The following is a 23,229-nucleotide window of genomic DNA, read 5'->3' as shown; positions in this document are numbered from 1 at the left end:
TATTCCCTAGCCCCCATCTCTGACTGACCTCCTCGCTCCTCCATTTCAGTCATGTTCCTCCACTCATATTTCACTACTTCCTCCTCCCTTACTCTGGACTCTTTTCACCTCCTTGAATGCTTTAGCCTCCTGCCACCCCCAGTGGTCCACAGAATGTACTATGTACCTGCGGGTCCTTCCCTCGCTCTCTCTGCCTTTCCAGGCTTTCCTTCTGGTCGTCTTCTTCAGACTCTACTTCACCTCCACGTTTCTGGTCGTCCTACCATTCGTTCAGCTTACAATACCCCTTCTGGGGTATCTTTTTCCTCCCCATGTCTTTTCCAGGTGTCTTACTGGCTCCCTCTGCTTGTGGGAAACTCCCCTCTTCGTCTGTTAGGTTGTTCGCCACTTCTCCCCATTGTCCGCCACCTCCTCCTAAGCCATGGGATTTTCCACATTCAGTTCTTTCCCTAACCCCTTGGGTTCCTCTTCTTCCAACTGCCAGTGCCTCACTCATCCTCTCCCTGACCTCTGGGATCTGTTTCCCCTAAATCTCCAGGTTTTTTCTATCTCTCTACAACCTCTCTGGTCTGTCTCTTCACAATCTTTCTCTCCCAATCTCTGTGGTCTTTCTCTCCGCTGCCTTAAGAGCCTTCTGCTCCCCAACCTCTGATGTTCTTCATTTCGTCCACCCTGGTCTTCTCCAGTTTTCCTCCTCCTCTGTCCTAGTCACCTCCTCTTCTTTGGCCACCTCCAGCATGCTACTTCTTATCACTGCTTGCTCTAAGCTCCCACGCTGCCTTTTATCTTCTTTCAACTTTGACTTGAGTGTTGGTTTAAGTGTGTGTATTCAGGACTCGTGAGTTGGTGAAAAGGCTGGGTTTCCTCCTGGGTGGCCCTTCCTTGCTCTTTAGGTCTCTAGCTCTGCCTCTTTCTTCAGACCATGCCCCCCCTAGCAGTCCCTGATCTTGGATTTTCAGACTGTGATTCGAGGGACTGTCAAGCATTCTACAGGCTCTGGGAATACATGAACCTTCATATGTTATGTTATGTTAGCTGAATATGTAGCGCGCACGTTCACCCAAGTGCATCTTGGCGCGAGGACAAACACAGCATAGCCGCAACTACCCAAGGTTTAACAAAAAAGCAGTTTTAAGCAGACGGAAATGCAAGTGATTCTCAATCTGTCTTAACTTAAGCAGAAGACTATTCCAAAGTTTACTAGCCGCCCAGAGAAGAACCGGCCAACAACTCTCTGAAGACGGAATTTGGGGACCAGCACCAAGCGATCGTTTCTGGAACGCAGAGTCCAAGAAGAAATATAGGGTTGGCACGTGCCTGATAATGGGCCTGGTGAACCAGGCAGAGAGATTTGAAGGCTATTCTCTGTTTCACCGGAGACCAGTGCAGACACTGCAGAATCTGACTAATATGGGAGCCGTATGATGTCGCTGTGGCTGCCTGAGCAACCAGGTTCTGCAATAGTTGCAGACAGTGGACAAGACCAGCAGGCTAGGCCGGGTAAAGAGCATTACAGTAGTCAAGCCTACTGGACACAAGAGAGGCCACAACTAGAGGGTGAAGCGAGAAAGGGAGGAAAGGTATAATCTTACGAAGAACCCTCAGTAAGAAATGCCCAGTTTGACATACCACACTAACCTGCGAAGCCATATACTGGGATAGAACGGGATGCAGACAGATAGACCCGTAGACTTTTCACCACCGTCGCCGGGATCAGAAACACACCAATAGAGGAAGGCCAGAAAGAAGGGGACTAAGAATCCGATTTGGAAGAGGAACCTACCACCAGGACCTCCGTCTTTTCCCCTTTTAGCTTGAGCCAGTTGGCACTCATCCAGTCTCCCATGGCTGACACAGTGAAGCAGACGAGATGACACGCCAACCCAGGAAAGGTAGTCGGACCAGGATTTGCGTGTTGTCCGCATATGAGTAACATCTGAAGCACTGGGAGTGGATGAGAGCAACCAACGATCGGACATAGATGTTAAACAAGGAGAGAGAGTAGGAGGAAGAAAGAAAGGGAGGCAAAGATACAGACTGGCCTCTATCGGTCAAGAAGGAGGTGAACCAAGCCAGGATAGGGCCAGAGATGCCAATGGAGGCCAGTGGTCAGATGGAGGGGGGGTGTTGGAGAGGGTAGCTCAACTGTCTGGGAAGACACATTTATTGAGTATGATCCCCTGATAGAAATCCTGGGAGGCCGCAACATTAATGTATTTGAATACCCGCGATTAAAGGGCATTCTGTAGGGCATTCTGAACGACCCCAAATGGCATACTAACATCTCTAGAACCCTTACCCCTTTGGAGAAAATCTTTTGCGGAAAAAAAAAATGATACAGCATGCCACCAAAGAAAATAAATGGTGCATTGCTTGACAACAGCAGCTACTAAACACTGGTCTGCCTAAAACATACAGCAACCAAACAGTACATTATATTTCCCATCAGCATGCAAACACCATACTTCATGCAACATTTCATGGCATTCTGTCAAAAACAACAAAATACACTCTGCATGAAACTACCAGAAACCAAATGCCACACTTGATGGAATCGATAACCACTAAACGTCATACTGCGTGGTATGAACAGAAGCCAGACACCCACCACACTGCACAGACCCAACAACTAAATTAACAACAAACTAATGTGATTAAAAGGAACCATGCACTACATGGAACCGAACCTATCCAAACCCTTTTCTGCAAAAGACCAATCAAAGGCTATATTGCATTTAACCAACAATAATCAAACAACAAACTTCATCCAGCACTCTGCCAAATGTCTCCAATGATAACCAAACTCCAGACCATGTGCAGCCAGCAACAATAACACTATACCACACAGCACCATGTTCAACTAACAGTTAACCAAGTGCAACCAAAGCACCTCAATGTGGTGTAGTGTTAAGACCTGATAGAAACACCTTTCATGAAATCACCAATCTCAACCAAAGAGTCCACAACATGATCCCACTATAGCTCTACACTACATCATCTGAACCATTGCCAACCCAACAACACTCAGCCTGGCCCCAAAGAATAAACTGTATGGCAAGAAGTGCTTAGTAACAACCCATCGCCTATGGAATTAATTAAAACCTGTTTCTGTAAAATGGTTTAATAAGAGGACAACCTATGATTCTCCACTTCATTATGCAGTCTCTATCCATTTTAATGTTACAGTGCAAGAATTCTAGAAATGTCTGCTGATTCAATACTTAGGCTCTGCATATATGTTTGTTTCTTTAGAATTAGGCTGTATAGACTGTGTTGTGTTTTGTTTAGTTTAGTTTAGTTTAGTTTGTTTATTTATAAAGCGCGTCCGAACCCTCAGGTAGCTGGGCGCATAATCATGTGCACAGCAGAGTTACATATTGTTGCACGAACATCATAATACGACAGTCAGAGCATACATTGGTCCAGGCTCTGAATGTTTACATACAAAGTAGAATATACCGCGAAGATTATGTACAGAGCATAGGCACAAATTAGTTACAGTGGCGAGTGAGGACCGGGTTACAGGTTGGTCCTGAATAGGCTGTAGATAGAAGAAACATTACTAGTTGCAATGCAATTATATTTCAGGTAGAGAGCAGCGGCTGGCCGGTCGTGTCGGTGAGAGTCTAGATGTCTAGGCTAGTAGCCAAGATTTTACCATGGCTCTGAATGGCCAGAACGCGGTTTCCGATCTAATTGTAGGAGGGAGGGTGTTCCAACATTGTGCTGCGAGCACTGGGAAACTGGAGCCTCCTGCTCTTTTTAGGTTGTAGTTAGGGATCTTTAGTTGGTGCAGGTAAGGGGTTCTGGTGGGTCTAATGGGGCAGTGTCTAGAGAATTTGTCTGGAAGGTAACGTGGGGCAGTACGTGACAGGCACTTGTGGTTGGTGACCAGGGTTCTTAGCTTAATTCTGTCGCGGATCGGGAGCCAGTGGACTTCTTTGCTAACCGTGGATATGTGCGCCTTGCGCGGGAGGTTGAGGGCACATCTTAGTGCATTATCTTGCAGGATCTGGAGCCTGTTCAAGTTTTTTGTGGTAGTGCCTAAGTAGAGTGTGTTGCAATAGTCTAATTTGGACAATATCAGCGCTCTAGATAGGGTGAGGCAACTAGAGGTGGGGAGAAAAGGCCTGCAGGCATTGATCAGTTTATTGGTATATGAGGTAGTTGAGATGGTAGAGTTTATTTGTTTCTTTAGTGATAAGGTAGAGTCGAGGTGTATACACCTAGTGTTTTGACCTCTTTGGAGACTTTTATGATGTTGCCATCAATGGTAAAGGATTGGTACCTTTGGTCCAATTTGTTGAGGCCAGCCTGGGAGCCTATGTTAAGCAATTCTGTCTTATCGTCGTTTAGGCAAAGACTGTGTGTAGCCATCCAGGCTTGGATTTCTAAGTAGATATCATTAAGCTTTGCAACATCTTCTTCATAGCTACCAGTGAGCGTGATAAGGACCTGGGTATCGTCTGCATAATTGGTGTAGCTGGCACCCAAGTCGTCAAGACGGTCAAATAGGAGCTTTGTGAAGATGTAAAGTGTGGGAGAAATGCAGGAGCCTTGCGGCACTCCACATGTGATTGGGATAGGGTCTGCAGCTGCAGTGGGAGCGAAGACTCTAGTCGACCTGTCAGACAGAAATGACTGGATCCACTTCGTGGCATTCTGAGAGAATGCAGCAGCCGAGGAGAGATGTTGAGTGAGGATCTGGTGGTCAACCAGATCAAAGGCAGCAGAGAGATCCAACAAGAGCAAGATGGCCAGTTTGTCCTTGTCTTTGGCGTCATCCATTTGGATTTTTAGATCCAAGAGGGCAGTTTCAGTCCCGTGCCTTGGTCTAAAGCCGGATTGTCGCAGGCCTAGTAGGTTGTTGTCTTCCAAATGTTGTTGTATTTGGAGGTAGGCTACCCTGTCCAAAATTTTGAGAAGAAATGGGACTGTGGTTTTGGGCCTGTAGTTTGTGGGGATGTTGGGATCTAGGTTAGGTTTTTTGGGCAGGGGTAGGACCCACGCTTCTTTAAGGTTGTTGGGGACCACTGAGTTGATCAGAGAGGTGATGAGGGACTAACTCATTGGCACCGTCTTTGATAACAGATGCGGGACAAATGTCACCTTTGCAGTTGGATGGTTTGAGACTGGCGATTATCTTGATTACTTCCTCTTCTGTGACTTGTGAGAAGTGGAAGGAGGGGCAATTAGGGGTGGTGTGGTTAATTTTGCTGCTGGGGTTCTGCTTGGATGCAAGGCTAGCTTTTTTTGCTTCTATCTTAGTTTGTAGGAGGGCAATTTTGTTAGCGAGGGCGTGCTGGATATTGTTACACCAGGCCTTGTCTTTGATGCAGTCCTCAGTAGGAGGCAATGGTGATTCAAGTTCTCTTAGTATAGAGAAAAGTTCTTTGGTGCCAGATTTGGCATTTTGTATTCTCAAGTTATAGATCTCTTTTTTAGCATTTAAGATGGCGGATTTGTAGGTGGAGGCAGCTGAAGCCAATTTGTCTTTAGTGGAGAGAGAGGGGGCTTTTCTCCAGCTAGTTTCTGCAGTTCTTTTAATATTGCGGAGAGCTTTTAGTTCTGCTGAGAACCATTTGTTGAAGTGGGCAATAGGTTTGGCTTTTCGTTGTTTGTTAGGAGCTATCTGGTTGAGGGATAGTCCTAAGGTATTGTTGTATAGGTCTAGTATGGCTGCTGGGTTGTTATTTTGCGTAAGTAGGTTGGCTTAACTGATGGGCGCGAGAAGAGGTTTGAGGTTCTCTTGCATCTGCAAGCCAATCTAAGGATCTTCCTTTTGTATGAGTAGGTTGATTAATGTGTTGGGTGAAGCCTAGATGAGTAATCGTGTCATTAAGAGAAGTGGCCTGGTTGTCATTGGAGTAATTGAGTCCCAAGTTGAAATCTCCCAGAATGATGATTTGGGATTTCGGTTTCAAATTGGTAGTGAGTAGGAGAGAGATATCCTCTTCAAAGGTGGAGGGGGGTCCTGGGGGTCTGTATATAATATGGAGCAGGATGGTTTGTGTGTCAGATAATGGGAGTTTGACGGATAAGAGTTCGGCTGAAGGTAGGGTTGTGCTGGTTACTTCTCTAATGTTTAGGGTGGATTTCGCAATAATTGCTATTCCTCCTCCTATTCCATTTTTTTCTGTCAGCTCGGATGATGTTGTATTTATCCGGAGTGGCTAGAGCTATTGTGGGGCCGGCTGCTGGGTGGAGCCATGTCTCCGTGATGACGATAAAGTCTAGGTGGTTAGTGGAGATAATGTCGGCGACATCAGTAGCGTGGGCTACCAATGAGCGAGCGTTGATGAGAGCTCCCTTGAAAGAGGTCTGTGGAGGGTTGGCTTTCGTGTGTGGTGGCGAGTGAGGTATTGCTGGGTTGTTACTCAGTGGGAGGTCAGTAAGTGAGGTAGGCTGCTTGGGGTTCTTAGTCTGATTGGGGAGCATTCTGGTGAGTTTTGTATCAAAATGAGTGCGATAGCTGAGTCTATCGTTTCTAATCATGGTCGGTGGGGCTACGTTCATGGGTGTGGTAGTAGGTGCAACAAGGCGGGAACCTAGTCTAGTATTTGTAAGGGGTGTGGGACAGGGTATGCAGGGTGAGGGTGGGCGGGCAAATTTGTTTATCCATTCTGTTGGAGATAGTAGATCTGGGTAAAGTGGTGGGGTTGTGTGGGCGCGGTTCTGAGGTGAGATATTCTGGAGCAACGGGAGGAGGGTAGCCATAGTTAGAGTGGCGCCTCTAAATATGGCCATTGTGGGTGACTTGGCTCTAAACTTGTGGGTGACTTGGCCCTCTTGTTATCACTTGCTATGCAAACATCAGTTCAGTAAGCATGTCTCACTCTGGCCTAGAGTAGGTACACATCAGCACTGCAGGCATTATTTTCCACAATAGAGGGCCAAACTTGCCTTCATCTACACCATGGAATGCACCTAATTCTCTGTTTGAAAAAATGATTTTAGATCGGCGAGAGAAGCTCGAACCAATCAAAGAAATTCAAATGCGAGAAGAGAAGGAACATCAGGCTCCGGCAGATTGCCAAGGTGCAGAGCTACCCAAGACAGCCAAATCAAGCAGTGAGTACTCCCAGTCTCTGACTTCCAGCCATCAACAAAGTTTACTTGAGGAAAAAACAAAATGAAAATTGCATTTTAACATCCAAACCATATTTTAGATAGATAATGTAAATATCTAAGGAAATGTCAAGCAGATTGTCAATATTTAGTCACCTTCAATGGCATTGAAAGTATGGAAACATATACATATGTCTGAACCTTCGTGCCTCATAGTGCCGTCAAGTGACTATTCACATCCTTCACCTGTAGAAGTGCATATCTTGAACTGCTGCCGATTTCTTCTGACACAGAAAATGTCATTTTTATCAACTGCTGCCGTGTATGACTCCATTATGTCTAAGTTCATTTACCCCTTGAGCCAATACTAGCAAAGTCAGAAATTCTTCTTCGAATGGATTGTGTCGTCCCACGTATTCCTCATCTTATGATAATTCATTATCGCCAGCTTCGCTGCTTCGAATTTTTTTTGTCTTTTTCGGCAGAGGGCGCTGTGCTCGAGGTCGTGGCATCGATTGTCCCTCGACAGGCTCCGTACCTTGTCGACGTCACTGATGGTATAAGTAGCTCGAGCCGCGCCTGTTGGCTTCTGTTCCGTTTTTTCCGATTGCTTCGCTATCGAAACGGCACGCTTCGAAATTTTCTTCTGAAAATGTCATCTTCTTCAACACCTTCAACACCCAAGACTGGGTTTAAAAAGTGTATCGACTGCGGATCGAAGATGTCGATCACAAATCCTCACCGCGTTTCTCTGGTGCCTCGGTTCTAATCATCGAATTGGCGACTGTGGCTCCTATCAGTCAATGACGGAGAAGGCCCTTCGTGAGAGGAAAGGTAAACTGGCGGTGGGGAGGGAAGCTTCCAAGGTCTCTTCGAAGGCTTCGGCTAAAAAACATAAAAAATCAAGCTATTCGCAAGAATCTGATCGTCATAGACACCCTAAGAGATCTCGATCTCGTAGTAGATCGAGGCGCTCTTCATCTTCCTCTTCTAAGAGAGCGAAAAGGAGACATAGATCTCCATCATCTCCGATTCATCGACCGAAGTGGTACAATGCCCGACAAAATCGGATTCCCTTAGAAAATGGGAGGAATTTCGAAAGAAGATGATGGAGGTATTTGAGAATGCAGCCTCAACCCCCTCAAAGAAACCTCACCTCAGAAGAGCCGTACCCCCGTCGAGCCATTGGACGACAAAGGGAAGTCAGGAACTGTTGTGGTAAAACCCAGTAGTATAGAGGATACTCGAAAAACTCGAGTTGACGCCAAGTCGTCGAAGACTCTTCGAGAGTCAAGTACCTCTCCGATACCACATAAGAAACAGAAGTCGTCAAACTTCCACGCTGGCAGCTTCGACATCGAAGCCAAAAGCGTCTTCGACGCCTGTGTCAAAGCCTTCATCGGGGTCGTCGAAGATTCCTTCAACACCTTCGAAGAATCTTTCCATTCCTTACACGAAAAATCAGAAGGAAAAGAGGAGATTTACTCCATTTAACTCTGTCTTCGATTTATGAAAAATCTGGCTCTGAGAATGAAGAAATCTCTCCTTTTGGGGTGCAATATGGTACTAGACATATGGCTCTAGACAAGTTCCAAAAGAACTTATAGACCCAGAATCTAAAATGAGAGACCTGTGCGAGACTCTGCATTCTGCTAGTGACATTGACACATCACCGGAATTAGAGTTTACTAGACCTGACCCTGCAGAACATGCAGATTCAGGGTAGAGGAGTCTGATGAATAGAGTGATAGAATATATGGGTTGGGGTAGAACCTCACCCACTTTTGAACAGGACGATATGACGGACATAATTGTTCGGGGTCCTCAGCTGGATCCAGTTCTCCCCTTCCATAGGGCTTTTCAGAGAATAGTGGAGAAGAACTGGGAAAATCCTGAAAATATTGCGGCTGTAAACAGTAATTTTCCCAAAAAATATAGACCAGCTGGTTCTGATCCTGAATATTTAAACAGACATCCCACTCCAGAAAGTCTGGTTATTCAAGCAGCATCTACTTCAAGACAGACTGCATATCCTACTATTCTCCCGGATAGAGAGGATAAAAAAGTTGATGTTTGGGCCCGTAAAGTTTTTACCTCAGGTAGTATGGCTCTTAAGTCAACCAATGTTACCTGTTTCCTGGCCAGGTTTACCCATACCCTGTGGGACTGCATTTCGGTGGCGGCTGATCATATTCCGGAAGATGAGGAAAAGGAAAGCTTCCTGAATATTGTCAAAGACGGGAAGGAGGCAATGGGGGAATGCCTCCTGCCTGGACTGGATACTGCCGATAGTATCAGCAGATCCATGGCTGCGAGCACTGTATTACGCATATTTGCGTGGTTGAGGAAGTCCGGGTTTGCACCAGATGTCCAGACTTCTCAACATGCCTTTTGATTGCTCTAGGCTGTTTGGTAGTAAGGCTGGTGAAAGCCTAGAAAAACTTCAGCCCTCAAAAGCGGCAGCTAAATCTCTTAGCACCTCCATGCATCAGCCTCAAAACCCCTATTCTGGCTCATCTTCCTGGAGGGGTCGTTCTTTTCGGTACTACTCCTCTTTTGGTAGAGGAAGAGGATAGGCTTTTCAAAGAGGCAAAAGAAATGTCCCTCGTGGTGGACATGGAAGAGGTGCGAAACCAGGCTCAGGATCGGCATCTTTGCCCTCAGCGGCTCCTGCAGCCGCCTCCAAATCACTCTGAGACCTTGTTGCACAAAACCCCAGTGGGAAGCAGGATCTCTCAGCATCTGAAGGAATGGCGGGTCATTACCTCAGATGGTTGGGCACTGGAAACAGTAGCTCAAGGTTACTGTCTCCCCTTCCTAAAAAGGCCTCAGAACCATCCACCGGGAACCAACTCTGTCAAAATTCCAGATCCGCTCCTGTTGCAGGAAATATTAACCCTGCTGGAGAAAGGTGCTATAGAACAAGTACCTGTAGCGGAGAGGAACAAGGGTTGGTACTCCCTATACTTTCTTATCCCAAAAAAGGACAGAGGATTGAGACCCATCTTGGACTTAAGAAACTTGAACAAGTTCCTCAGGAAGGACAAGTTCAAGATGGTGACCCTTTCTCAGATCCTTCAGGCTCTCCAACTCCAAGACTGGTTGGTATCATTGGATCTTCAGGATGCTTACTTTCATGTGCCAATCCATCTCAAGCACAGAAAGTACCTGAGGTTTGCGATTGGTACTTTCACCTCCGCCCAAGGGTTTTCACCAAATAAATGGCGGTGGTGGCAGCGAGTCTCAGGAGGGGGGATTCACGTCTACCCCTACCTGGACGATTGGTTGATCAGAGCACGTTTTCCCGAACAAGCTCAGGAACATCTTTCGGTCACCTGCCACTTCCTTCACAAATTGGGCTTCTCCCTCAATTTCAAGAAGTCTCACATGGTACCATCGCAAAAGCTCCAGTTTATCGAAGCAGTCTTAGATACTTCCTCGGGAAAAGCCTTGCCTCCCGAGGTGGGAGCTCTCCACATTCTGCAGATGGTAACAAAGTTCCAGAATGCCCAGCATCTACCGGCCTTTGATTTTCTGAGGTTGCTCGGCCTCATGGTATCCTGCATTTTCCTAGTAACAGAGGCCAGATTGAGAATGAGATCCCTTCAATGGGCACTCAGAACTCAGTGGTCCCAGTTCTCAGGGAATATGTCGGATCTTCTGCAAGTCACAAATGCAGTTGCTTAGGATCTTCTATGGTGGGCTTGCAATGACAACATCCTCTGCGGAGAATCTTTTTGTTAACCATGGCTGGAGATAACAGTAGTAACGGACGCCTCATTCACAGGATGGGGAGCACACACCAACGATCTGACAATCAGCGTTCGTTGGTCTCCATCTGAGTCAAAACTACACATCAACCTATTGGAGCTGAGGGCAATCAGACTAGAGCTGAAGGCCTTCCTGCCCTCTGTACAGGGAAAGAATGTCCTGATAATGACGGACAACACAGTGGCCATGTACTACCTCAACAAGAGAGGAGGCGCGTAGGGTCACTACCACTGTGCAGAGAGGCAATGCAGCTCTGGTTCTGGGCAATACGAGAAGGAATCTCTCTATCGGCAGTTCACCTAGCCGGAGAGCAGAACACAGCGGCAGACGCTCTGAGCAGGCAGAGCACAGTCTCCCACGAGTGGGAGCTAGCTCAGGAAGTCCTTCTGGATATCTTCGCCCTTTGGGGAACCCCTCAAATGGATCTGTTCGCTACCGCGATCAACCGGAAGTGCGAACAGTACTGCTCAAGGGAATTTCCTCCGAGAGGAGCTCTAGGAGACGCGTTCGTAGTGGAGTGGAAGTTCCCACTGCTGTACGCGTTTCCTCCAGTCCCCGTGATTCTTCAAGTAATCAGGAGGTTGAGAAAGTTCAGGAAAACCATGATCCTAATTGCCCCGGATTGGGCCAGGAGGACGTGGTACCCGGAGCTTCTGGACATGTCCATCTGCCCTCCAACACGTCTTCCGCAAAGAGAGGATCTTCTCTCGCAAGAGGAAGGTTGGGTTCTTCATCCAGAGGTCAAGACACTCAACCTTCACGCATGGTTTCTGAGAGGTTGAGATACAAGGATTGGGATCTTCCGGATGATGTTATGGAGATTTTGCTTTCGGCCAGCAACGAAATCTTTGTACCAATGTCATTGGAACAAGTTCAGTAACTGGTGCAAAGATAAGGATGTGGACCCTTTTCAATGTGGCACTCCAATGGGGCTTTCTTTCCTATTACATATAGCCAATCTGGGGCTCCAGATTAGAACAATTAAAGGATATCTTGCTGCGTTGTCCATTTTCAAGTGCTACTCGGAAGAGGTTTCCTACTTCAAAATTCCATTAATCATTCAATTTCTGAAAGGGCTTACTAATGTATACCCTCCAGTACCTTTTCATGTCCCAATTTGGGATTTGAATCTAATACTTAAGTTTCTAACTTGTATACCTTTTGAGCCTCTACACAATTGTCCCTTGAGGCTTCTAACATTAAAAACTGTCCTTCTTGTGGCCTTAACATCAGCCTGCAGGGTTAGTGAACTACAGGCTCTCACGTAAACCTCCATATACTACTTTCTACAAAGACATGGTAGTTCTTAAGGTTAAACCTTCCTTTTTACCAAAAGTAGTTTCTGACTTCCATTTGTCACAAAAAATCATTTTACCAACATTCTATCCTCCTCATTTGGGCAAAGAAGAGGAGAGACTGCATAGATTGGACCCCAAAAGGGCTCTCAGTTTTTACATTTCAAGAATGTCAAAATTGCGTTAGGATGACCAGCTTTTTATAGGTTATACTGGCCAGAAATTGGGATTAGCGGTGACAAAACAGACTATATCCTGCTGCATCGTTCTGGTGTCATGACCCTTGCCCCTGGCCCTCACTGGCAAGTCAGCCTTCCAGATACGGCCAGGTCAAAGGCCTTAAAACCTCATCCAAGACTCTCTTGGAGTCAGTCCTGGCACCTTTGGCGCCAGGCTCATAACCATCATGATCATGAAGACCAACATTAGAATGGGACTACTTAACTTGGGGGGGGGGAGGGGGAGTGCATCCTGGAATACCATAACCTGGAAAGAGGAGATAGAAAGACAGAATTAGTACGCGTTTACCCGCGTTTCCTCCCGAATGAAGAAAGCCACACAATTCTTACCTGGGTAGTCATCTCCTGGTCAGTATCATTGCTGGAACATTATGGCGCTCAGCGAGGAACATTGCAACCTGCAAGGAGAGAAAAGACACAGGTTAGCAATATAAAAGGCGAAACAGCGCCGCACATCGCACATTACTCACCGGACAGCATCGCGCACGCCGCGCTTTCGCCAACCGGCCCATGCTCATCTTCAAACTGCATGACAACACCAAAATAACTTTCCATACCTAAAAGGAAAGAAGCAAGACATTATTATTCGAACTAAGAGGAACATAAGAACTGCATATAAAGACTGTAAAGCAGCAGCAAACCTACAGACTCGCAGCAGGCCTGGATTCCCACAGGGGGGCTTGCACCACTGAAGTAACTTGGTCGCTGCTCGGCCCCCACATCTACTCGCCTCTGCCACGAGGAGCAGGACGGAGAATCCACCTTTTATAATATTAAGACCCATCTTTAACCAGAGGCCTTACCAAGGGACCGGGAGAGGGTTCGAGAGTGCAAATCATCCAACCAGGGCTGGGTGGCATCCCCGTGGATACCAAGTGAGCGTAACATCTGGCTATAATTGAATGCTACAGATTGACGGGAAAGGACCCCCCAGATGGGCTGCAAGCCCATTCCACTAGGGGGATGGCTAGTTCTGCAGCTCTGAAGAGAGGAGTTCCTGCAGCAGATATTTGTTCAGCTGCAACATGGAAATCGATGCATACCTTTATCAAGCATTATTGCTTAGATGCTTCCTCGTCCAATGAGGGGTTATTTGCCAAGGTGGTACTTCATTCCGTCCATGAAAACAGTATCTAGTACTCCCACCTCCAAAATTGCCACTGCTATGGGAGTCTATCATAAGATGAGGAATATATGGGAGGACACAATCCATTTGAAGAACAAGTTACTTACCAACTGTAACGTTCTTTCGACTGGATGTTCCTCCCACGTATTCCTCATCGCCCCTCCCAACTTACCCCGCAGTACAGTTTGCCTTTTTCTTACACGTTCCTCTCACGAAGAGTGCATCAGTCATGAGGCACGCCTGGGTGTTCCTCCAATATTTCATAGAAAAAACAGAACTGAAGCCAACGGGCGCGGCTCGAGCTACTTATACCATCAGTGACGTCAACAAGGTACGTAGCCCTTCGAGGGACGATCGACGCCACGACCTCGAGCACAGCGCCCTCTTCCGAAAAAAAAGAAAAAAGATTTTTCCAAAGCAGCAAAGCTGCCGATAACGAATTATCATAAGATAAGGAATACGTGTGGGGAACATCCAGTCGAAAGAACGTTACAGTTGGTAAGTAACTTGTTCTTCTGTGGCTCTAGAGGCTCTGGTGTGTCACTGTGGCTTGCTGCTGCTTGTCCCTGCCTCCACCCACTGCACATAACGTGTGCACTCCACTGTATAGTTCCTTTTTTACTAATGACTGGTGGTGTTAGGCCTGGGACTCAAAGTAGCTTATTTGTTGGAGCACCATCATATGGAAAGGTAGCTCCTAAAATCTTTGACTGGTATACGGGAGGGAGGATCCTTCTCTATGTGTGATGCCTGGTCCTTTAGGATGGCTTCCCTGAAAGAGTAAAGGTGGAATTTACTGACTACTATGAATATTGCTACTGTAAGGAACTCATGGTAGCAACAGAAAAGACAGGCACAAGTGATCGCGGTTCAAGGGTGTTTATTAACCTGTATGTGCAGTTTGGAAAAACGCCTAATCTAAACCTAAATCTAAGATGGGAGCAAACTACAACCATCAAATAATAAGGCAGTCCTAGTGGCGTCTAGTCAAAAAAACAGGCCTATACTAAAAAATAAAACTATTGCCAATCCTTAAGACTAAATACAAAAAAGAGTGTGGGATAAGATTCACAAAAGAAGACAGAAGTGTTCACAAACAATAAGTCAGGATGTGGGACCCGGGGGGGTCTCCCTTACCCACATTTTAATCACGGGTCAAGGTGGGACTACTGAGCTCAGCACACTCTCGGGCTTTCCCAGCACGAAATGACATTTCCGTTTTCTGCTATCCGGACCTTCGGTGGTTAAGTCTCTTTTTCTACAAAAAGTCTCTTGCGTCCAAGGATCTGATGTGTTAAAAATAACAAAAACTTCCTTTCCAAATGTACGTTGGGTGATGACTTTTCACCCCTGGGTCCCACTCTTCTGGGCTCAGACACCTCTCGAATATCAGCTCCCCTCCATCGGGTTCACTTGTGGCATTCACAAGCCTTAATGTCTTTTTAAACAGTTTCGGGTACACTCCTGTCAACACACTGTTCATTGGGACTTCAGGCTTTGCTCCTTTCCATCGGCATCCCTCAGTCGGGTTCACTCTTGCCAACTCTTGCCAATCATAAGGTTCTTTCTCTTTCCTCACTATGCAGGATTCACCTCCCTTAGCTATTCAATTACGTCCAGGTCAAAGACTTTTGACTGTATAGGGGGTTTTGCTAGACCCCTGTATGACCACTTTGATCTTTTCCTTCCGGCTCTCCTAGGGCTTTCTGGTATTGGTAGTGTCAACAAGCGTGGGATCAACCAGAGACTGGCGAATGAGCACCCGCGTGGTGCCGCACCCCTCTGCTGCTGGTTTTCCCTAAATGTTAACAGTTCTTTGAACTTTCCTTAATTTGCCATTTGCGACTCTCGTTCAACACAGCTCGGTTTCTTATCGGTTCTCCCCTCGACTCACCGGCTGTGATGAACCGCTCGGCTTTTCTGGTCTCTGGAGTCAAGGCCAGTACTATGGTAGCAAGTGTCTCTTCCTGTTCTGATTATCAGTATAGGCATGCTCTGTGGTCCGTTGACATCTGCTCCAACACACGCTGGCTATTGTTCGCGGTTGTACGATTCCTTCCACAGAGGTTTCGCGGGTCTGGGTCGGAAAGGGCAAGATTGCTTCTCTCCTTGCTGCCCTTTCGGTTCTTGCTGCCTTTCTCCTCTTCTTGAACTGCCGTGCTTGGATAGCTGTCTTGTCGTGCGGTCTACCATGCTCGTAGTGTGCTCTCGTGCTCCACCTTTTATCCCTGTGGGGAAGGGAAAGGGCTGTCAGGTATGTGTGGTTCTGGTCAATTGCCTGACTCTGCCTGACGCTTGTATTGGCACATGTCAGGTAAATGGCTCTAGTGTTAGTCCGTTGTCTTTCCTGGTGTAAGAAAGTGTTTGTGTCGGAAAAGGGGATGGGGGTAGAGTGTCTGAGTATCCTACGTGGTAGGCTGGGGAAAAGATGTTATAAGAAGGGGGATACTGCGTCTCACCCGTCAGTGTTCCGCTTCCACTCCAAGAGGACCACGCATTCAGGTGATCAACCCTCAATGGTCCACCCCCAGGAACTGGATCCAGTAGCGATGGCCGTGTCCTGGCCACCTGGATGACAGATCTCTGGGGACTAGTCAAGGAGACACCTTCAGGTTTCTCACATACCCTTCCTCCATGTGATGTAGCCACATTTGTTTCACAGGGGAACCTGGAAAGAAAATCTACATTTCCGATGCTTGTTAATCTGCTTAGAATCGCATGCTGTGCATATAGTCCGACATCTAGTGGTAATCGTGGAATATTCCATCTTTCATTCGAGGATCGAAAGGGGACGTTGACATGGGCGTGACTGTAACACTGTCCCTAATGTGACGTGAAGGCCAACTTCTTTAATTCAGAGATTGAACATGCTGACAACAAGACTAGTAAACTCTTCGACATACTGAAGAGTATTGAAAAACCTGCTAGTGTCACACCCCCGTTTACGCCCACAGAGGAGGATTGTAATACTGTCTCTAATGCTTTTCAAGCCAAATCAGAGAAAGCACGACAAAATATTATCAAGGCTAGAACCTCTGTTAATCAGGATACACAATCTATAGAAGTGGAGGCAACCATTAGAGAACAGCTATTCAAATTTGACCCCATTACAGAAGCAGAATTATTAGAGGTGCTGAACAATCTGAAACCCACCACTTGTACAGAAAACATTTTACCACCTAGCATTATTCTCCAACATAGACATTTTTGCCCCCATTCTCCTGAGAATAGTGAAGGCTTCGTTTCAGGAGGGTGTAGTGCCTAAGGAACTTAAGAAGGTCACCATCACCCCTCTTGTAGAAAAAGCCGGCCTGGATCCAAAGGACCCAGCTAACCTGCGCCCAATAACAAACTCCAATTTTGTTCTTAAATTATTGGACAAGGTAGCAACGCAGCAACTACAGTATTTTGTAGAGAACCAGGAGGCCTTGCAACAGCAACAATCAGGCTTCAGAGCGTCCCATAGTACTGAAACAGCCATGCTGGACCTACAGAATCAGATGCTGAGCCTGTTAGATAAAAATAAGTTCGGGATGCTGATGCTTCTTGATCTAAGTGCCGCGTTCGATCTGGTAGATCATCAACTCCTCATTAAGGCACTCGGAGAGAATGTGGGCTGCGCCGCAGGAGCCATAGACTGGTTATTGTCATTTCTATCGAACCGCCAAGCCAGAGTCCATTGGGGCAGCAACTTCTCTGTTCCCTGCGACATCCTCTTCGGAGTGCCCCAAGGGGCCAGTCTGTCACCGATGCTGTTTAACATATATATGCGCACTTTGTGCAGCATTTTGGTGAAAGCTGGTGTGTCGTTTACGAATTACGCAGACGACGCCCAGCTTATTTTGGAACTGGGGGGTAGCCATCACGCCGCTGACAGCTAAGTGATTGCAAACGTTTATAAGACAATAGACGTCTGGATGCAGGCTAATTGGATGTGCCTGAATGATTCAAAAACCGAACTGATGCTGTTTGGTTCCAGTCGTCAGTTGGCTAATCTAGGGGCAGAGTATAAATCTTTCCAAATTAAGAAAGCCATCATTTTGGTGGCCCCTAAAGTGAAAACCTTGGGCATGATGGTTAACTCTGCGGTTGATTCTCATGCCCAGATCAGCTATCTCCAAACAAGAAAATATGGCTTATTATCTTAGGCTAATGAGATATATCAAGCCTTTCCTTAATGAATGCAACCTGGCCACCATAGCCAGAGCCATTATCCTGTCACGGCTCGACTATGGCAATGCACTGTTGTTAGGGGCCTCGTATAAGGACTTATCTAGATGTCAGGTTATTCAGAATAATGCGGTTAGGTTAGTCAAAAATCTGAAGAAGAAAGACCATGTCACCTCTGATAGGATTTCCCTTCATTGGCTTAGAGAAGAGGAACGTATAAAGTTCAAGGCCCTCTCCTTGGTCCACAAGTGCCGTAAACCACCAGAGTATTTGAAAAACAGCCTAGTTCTCTACACTCCCAGGAAAAGACTAAGCTCGGAAGGAAAGTGTCTGCTGGTTGTACCCAAGTTCAAGCTGAAATCTGGGTTGGGTAGATCTTTTCTGGTGCTGGCACCCAAATTGTGGAATAGCCTCCCTGATTCTCTGAGGTCATAAGCAAACCACCTTGTATTTAGGAAACGGATGAAGACACACCTCTTCAGATAAGTTTTGGGGTGCTAGTGGCTGTTGGGTCTTCCGAGCCAACAGCTCATGTCATATTATGCCTGTCCTCTTTATTCTCTTTATTCTGTGTCGTAATGTTCAAGTGCCCTGATGCCCTCGGCTACCGGCGCTATACAAAAATAAATACATACATACGTGTAGTGTTCCCAAAATCCCTCACCCGTCGAGGTCCCTGCGATAGTTTCTTTCCGCCCAACTAGTTGGTCGCCTTATGCAGAGCTCGAAAGAGTTATATTGCAAATATAGTTACTCCTTTGTCCCACGACCGAAGGTCGTCTGTTCTTCGACTTACATCTTCGATGGCTACTTCGTGGACCCCTACGCCGAAGACATCCACTGCTGTTCGGCCGCCGATGCATCGGTCGACGTCTGTCAACCGCGTGGCCTCGGCCCTCCGGCCAGGCCTATACAGTAGGGAGAGTGGGACCCCTGGGTAGATTCTTTCTGAGAATGCATTTCCTTTTTCCCTTTTCTGAAATGGCTGCCCTTTACCTCTACTATGGAGAGGACTTCATTTAAATTGTGTCTGTCGTGCAATGGAAAATACCCTTGGAAAGACACCCATCACAAATGCAATAGGTGCTTACCTCGTGACCATGACGAGCGTTCCTGTAAATCCTGCAAACTCTTTGTCCAACGTCGTTAAGGTAGGCGGACAAAGCGGTGGGCGGCCTACGCAATGCAGGTGAGAGTTGTTTCCCCGTTGCGCCATCGCCTCGGATGACGAGGACTCGAGCGCAAGCCATGGCTCCGAACTGGAGGCCATATTGCTTTCGGCGGCACCCTCCAGTTCCCAGGTGCCTGTTCCCGGCCCCACTAAGCAGGCCACCGGTACTGTGATGGGGAGTTTACACCCCGGTAATAGGGAGAAACACGTGCCACCCAAGGAATAGCTCAGAACCCCCCAAGGCCTCTTCGACGGATACATCGAGGAAGCATCTGACACCAACAGGCCAGCCGAAGACTTCAACGGTGCCTGCTGACCCTCACGGGCTGACGCCCTCCCCGCAACCGTCTTCTCGGCACGCGACTGGCCATTCTGCTAAGGGCGTTTCCACTAAAAAAACATGGATATCAACACGCCGTCTGAGTGTGTCGACTCCTAAGGTTTATACGCCGTCGACAACTGCGACTGCGTCTACAGGCACGTCAAAATCCATTATACAACCACCAAAATTGCATGAGAGATTCTTGTCTATTGTTTCGGTGGCATAATGGCCAAAAAGCACCCCCTCTCATCAAGAGGAGTACTCTGAAGGCCCCCCAGATCCTTTCTAGGGCTTTAACTGGTAAATCACCCCCTTCTGAGGAGCCTTTCCCTCCTCCAGACCCCTCTGGTTCATCCCTGTGGACTAGACAGAGTTTTGAAAATTACATGGACAAAATGTCCCAATTCATGGACTTCTCAGAAAGGTACGTAATTCCCAAGAGACCTAGGGAGGAAGACTCCTGCACTATTCTACCTAAAATGCAGAAGCTTCCATTCAAACTCTCATCAGGAAGACATTTTTGAGTATTCTGGGCCAGAGGAGACATATGAGGAGCCTTTTAGTCACGAAGACAACCCTTTTGGTCAGGACACAACTGACCACGGCCCAGACTGGGGACAAGATCAGCCAGCGGAAGGGCCTTGGCTCTCACCCACTCCTACCCCAGATCCAGATGTTATTTGTCTGGAACCGCCCTCCTCGCCTCAACAGAGGTAGGTATCGCCTATTGACAAGCAGTTGGATTTCAATGCCATCCTAAAAAGGGCCGCAGACCACTTCCAGATCAGAACTCTGATTTTGTTGAGGACATTTTAAAGGAGAAACCTCCTACAAGTCAGGCTTATTCCACTGCTGAATTCCATTAAGAAGCGCCTTGCACACCCTCCTTACTGTCTCCTTCCCTTACAAGGGCTGTCAACCCTCGGGTTGAGAAACTATTTCACCCCTCTCCATCTGACCCGATGTACATTCAGTGCCATGCCACACCAGACTCCCTGGTTTTGACAACCACCAGGTAAAGGGGTGGGGTGCCACTGTCTACTGCAGAGGCTCCCCCCAATAAAGTATGCAAGAAACTCTATGCCCTGGGCAAGCGTATCACCACGTTGGCAGCATACTCTACCAGAATTGCAAATAATACTACTCTTCTTGCGAGTTATAGCGATGTCCAGTGGAACCTGCTACCAGATCCTCCAAGAGGTCCCTGAACTCGTGCGATCATGCCTGCTGGCGGTCGTTTCAGGGGGAAGGCAGGTGACCCACAACATCCTTAAAAACACACTAGACGCTGCAGGGACGGCGGGACGCACTCTGGCACAAGGTACTCTTCTTAAGAGGCACGCCTGGCTAAAGAATTCACGTTTTAAGCCAGAGACTCCAGCCTCCTTGATTAATAAGCCAGTGGAAGAGTCTAACTTGTTTGGTAAGGATGTGGATGACGCCTTGGAAATAGCTAAGAAAGAGCATGAGACGCTAAAGTCCCTCAATCAAATCACAGCCAAGCCCTTTCAACAGCAGGGAGGTGCAAACTCTCACTGTTCCTTTCGGGGGCAGTCCTTCTCCCGATCTCCACACAGGCAATATGGCGCAGGAAGTTCCCCATGGTCCACCAGACAAAGTTCAGCTGGCAACAGCCAATACCAGCAGAGAAGACTGTGCAGAGGCAAGGGTAGAGGCAGAAACTCCACCCCAAGAGGCTCCCCGACCTCCGCATCAAACTGACCAGCTGGTCCGGGTCCCCTTCCATGTTTCCCCGGTCGGGGGGCGGTTGTCATCGTCAATTCACGCATGGGAAGGAGGTCATATCAGACCAGTGGATGCTCAAGACCGTCACCCGTGGTTATTGTATTGAGTTCCATCTGCCACCATGATACCATCCACCAAAGAGAAGACGCCTGACACCAACACACCTGCAAATCCTGCTGGAAGAGGTTGAGATCCTGCAGGAAAAACACACTATATAAGTCATCCCCATTAACCAGGTAAACAAGGGCATTAATTCAGTGTACCTCTTTGTACCCAACAAGGATCTCATTATGCGCCCTGTGTTAGACTTGCGCACAGCAAACATGTATGTTAAACCACAAAAGTTCAGAATGACAACATTGCAGGAAGTAATCCCACTGCCGGTGCAAGGGGATTACATGGCAACATTGGATATGAAAGATTCATACTTTCATATTTCAATGTTGCCAGCACACAGAAAGTATGGAAGGTTCATGATAGAGAACACGCACTGTCAGTTCAAGGTCCTTCCCTTCGGCATTGCCCCAGCTCCACGGGTGTTCACAAAGGTACTGGCAGTAGTAGCTGCTCACCTGCGCAGGCAGTCCATCCCAGTCTACTCTAACCTCGACGACCAGCTAATAACAGGGAATTTGTACGGAACATGCCTAACAAATACCAAGAAGACGGTAGATCTCCTCTTCAGTCTAGGGTTCTGGATCAATGAAATAAAGTCCAGCCTAGACCCCAGCCAAGTCAAACAGTTTCTGGGGGCTCTAATTCAGACCAAAGCCGGTCTCGTCTTTCCCTCCAACGAGAGGATTCAAAATATGCTGTTCCAGACCCCTCACTATGTAGCCAGTCACGAGGTGACCGTACGCAAAGTCATGCGACTGTTACGAATGATGTCCCCTGCATTTACCTAGTTCAACACGCACGTCTGCGCATGCGCCCCATGCAAGAGTGGCTCTCGAGGCAATGGTGTCAGGCCAGCAGACAATGGCATGATCTAGTGGTTGTCTCGGCAGCCCTCGTTCAGTCTCTGCAAGTCAAGGGAAAACCTTCTTCAGGGGAAAACCTTCAGCACCCCCACAGTAGAAGCCACTCTTACGACAGGCGCCTCTCTGGGGTGGGGGGGGATCATCTCCTGCATCAGATGGCGCACAGCATGTGGTTGCCAGCGGTACCAGATAACCACATAAACCTGTTGTAACTGCTAGCAGTGTTCAAGGCCCTCAAGGCCTTCCAAGCACACCTTCAGGGGTAGATAGTCCTAGTCCTCACGGACAGTACTATGGCCATATATTACCTCAACAAACAAGGAGGGCACTCACTCTCCAGGGCTATCCAATTGTCACAGAATATATGGAAATGGGCTCTCAAACACAAGATGTTCCTCCTGTCACAACACATTGCAGGGGAACTCAATCCTCTGGCGGACGTTCTCAGCAGAGACTTCCCACTACCCATAGAGTACAAGTGGAAATTACACAAAGACATTGTTCTCAACGTCTTCGCAGACTGGGTCTTCCCAGAGATCGACTTGTTCGCAACTCTGGAGACGCACAATGCCCAGATTACACCTCCAGGTACCCTCAGAACCGCTCCAAGAGGAACAGTCTCTGGATAACATGGTCAGGGAAACTTGTCTACGCTTTTACCCCCTGAATCCCCTGCTCAACAGCAGAAGATGCACCAGGAACCAGTCAGGATGATTCTGGTGGCCCTGATGTGGGCCCGCCAACCGGGGTTCTCCCATATCATGGCAATGTCAGTCTCCCCTCCCAGGAAGCTGCCATGCCCGTACAACATGCAGTCGCAAGACAAGGGGAGAACACTACATCCATGCCCTCAAACTCTCTACTTAGCAGCCTGGCTCCTGAGGTCATAGAGTTTGGGCACCTCCAGCTCCCTCAAAGATGTATGGACATACTCAGGGAAGCACGGAAACCCAACACCAGACATTGCTACACAAGCAAATGGAAACGCTTTGTCATCTGGTGTAATGGTAAAAGCGTCAATCCAATTGAATGTACACCAACACATATTGTCCTGTACTTAACTTGCCTGCTAAATTCAGGCCTGGTTTTCAATTCCTTAAAGGTCCACTTAGCTGCACTTTCAGCATACACCACGTCCCAGAAGAAAGTTTCTTGGTGGAAAATTCCAGTAATAAAGGCATTTATGGAGGGGTAAAGAGAATTCATCCCCCTATTTCCAACCCAGCTCCCGGATGGGACCTGAACGTTGTACTCACTAAACTAATGGGGCCTCCCTTTGAACCTATGAATAAGGCTAGTCTTAAAGCACTCAGCTACAAGACTGCCTTCTTGGTGGTGATC

General features: G+C 47.4%; 1 protein-coding gene across 5 annotated transcripts in view; it reads left to right on the top strand.

The window, feature by feature from the left end:
- Positions 1-23,229, top strand: part of TTLL5 (tubulin tyrosine ligase like 5) — a 769,178-nt gene that overhangs the window by 424,969 nt on the left and 320,980 nt on the right. For all 5 annotated transcript variants that reach the window (XM_069638032.1, XM_069638034.1, XM_069638033.1 and 2 more), the window contains one exon: positions 6,958-7,071. In XM_069638032.1, coding sequence (XP_069494133.1) covers positions 6,958-7,071 — 114 coding nt within the window. The remainder of the gene's footprint in view (positions 1-6,957; positions 7,072-23,229) is intronic.

This window comes from Ambystoma mexicanum, chromosome 14 (assembly GCF_040938575.1).
Source record: "Ambystoma mexicanum isolate Mex_15411 chromosome 14, UKY_AmexF1_1, whole genome shotgun sequence".
NCBI classification, from domain to species: Eukaryota; Metazoa; Chordata; class Amphibia; order Caudata; family Ambystomatidae; genus Ambystoma; species Ambystoma mexicanum.
This window is presented reverse-complemented; position numbering and strand designations above follow the sequence as displayed.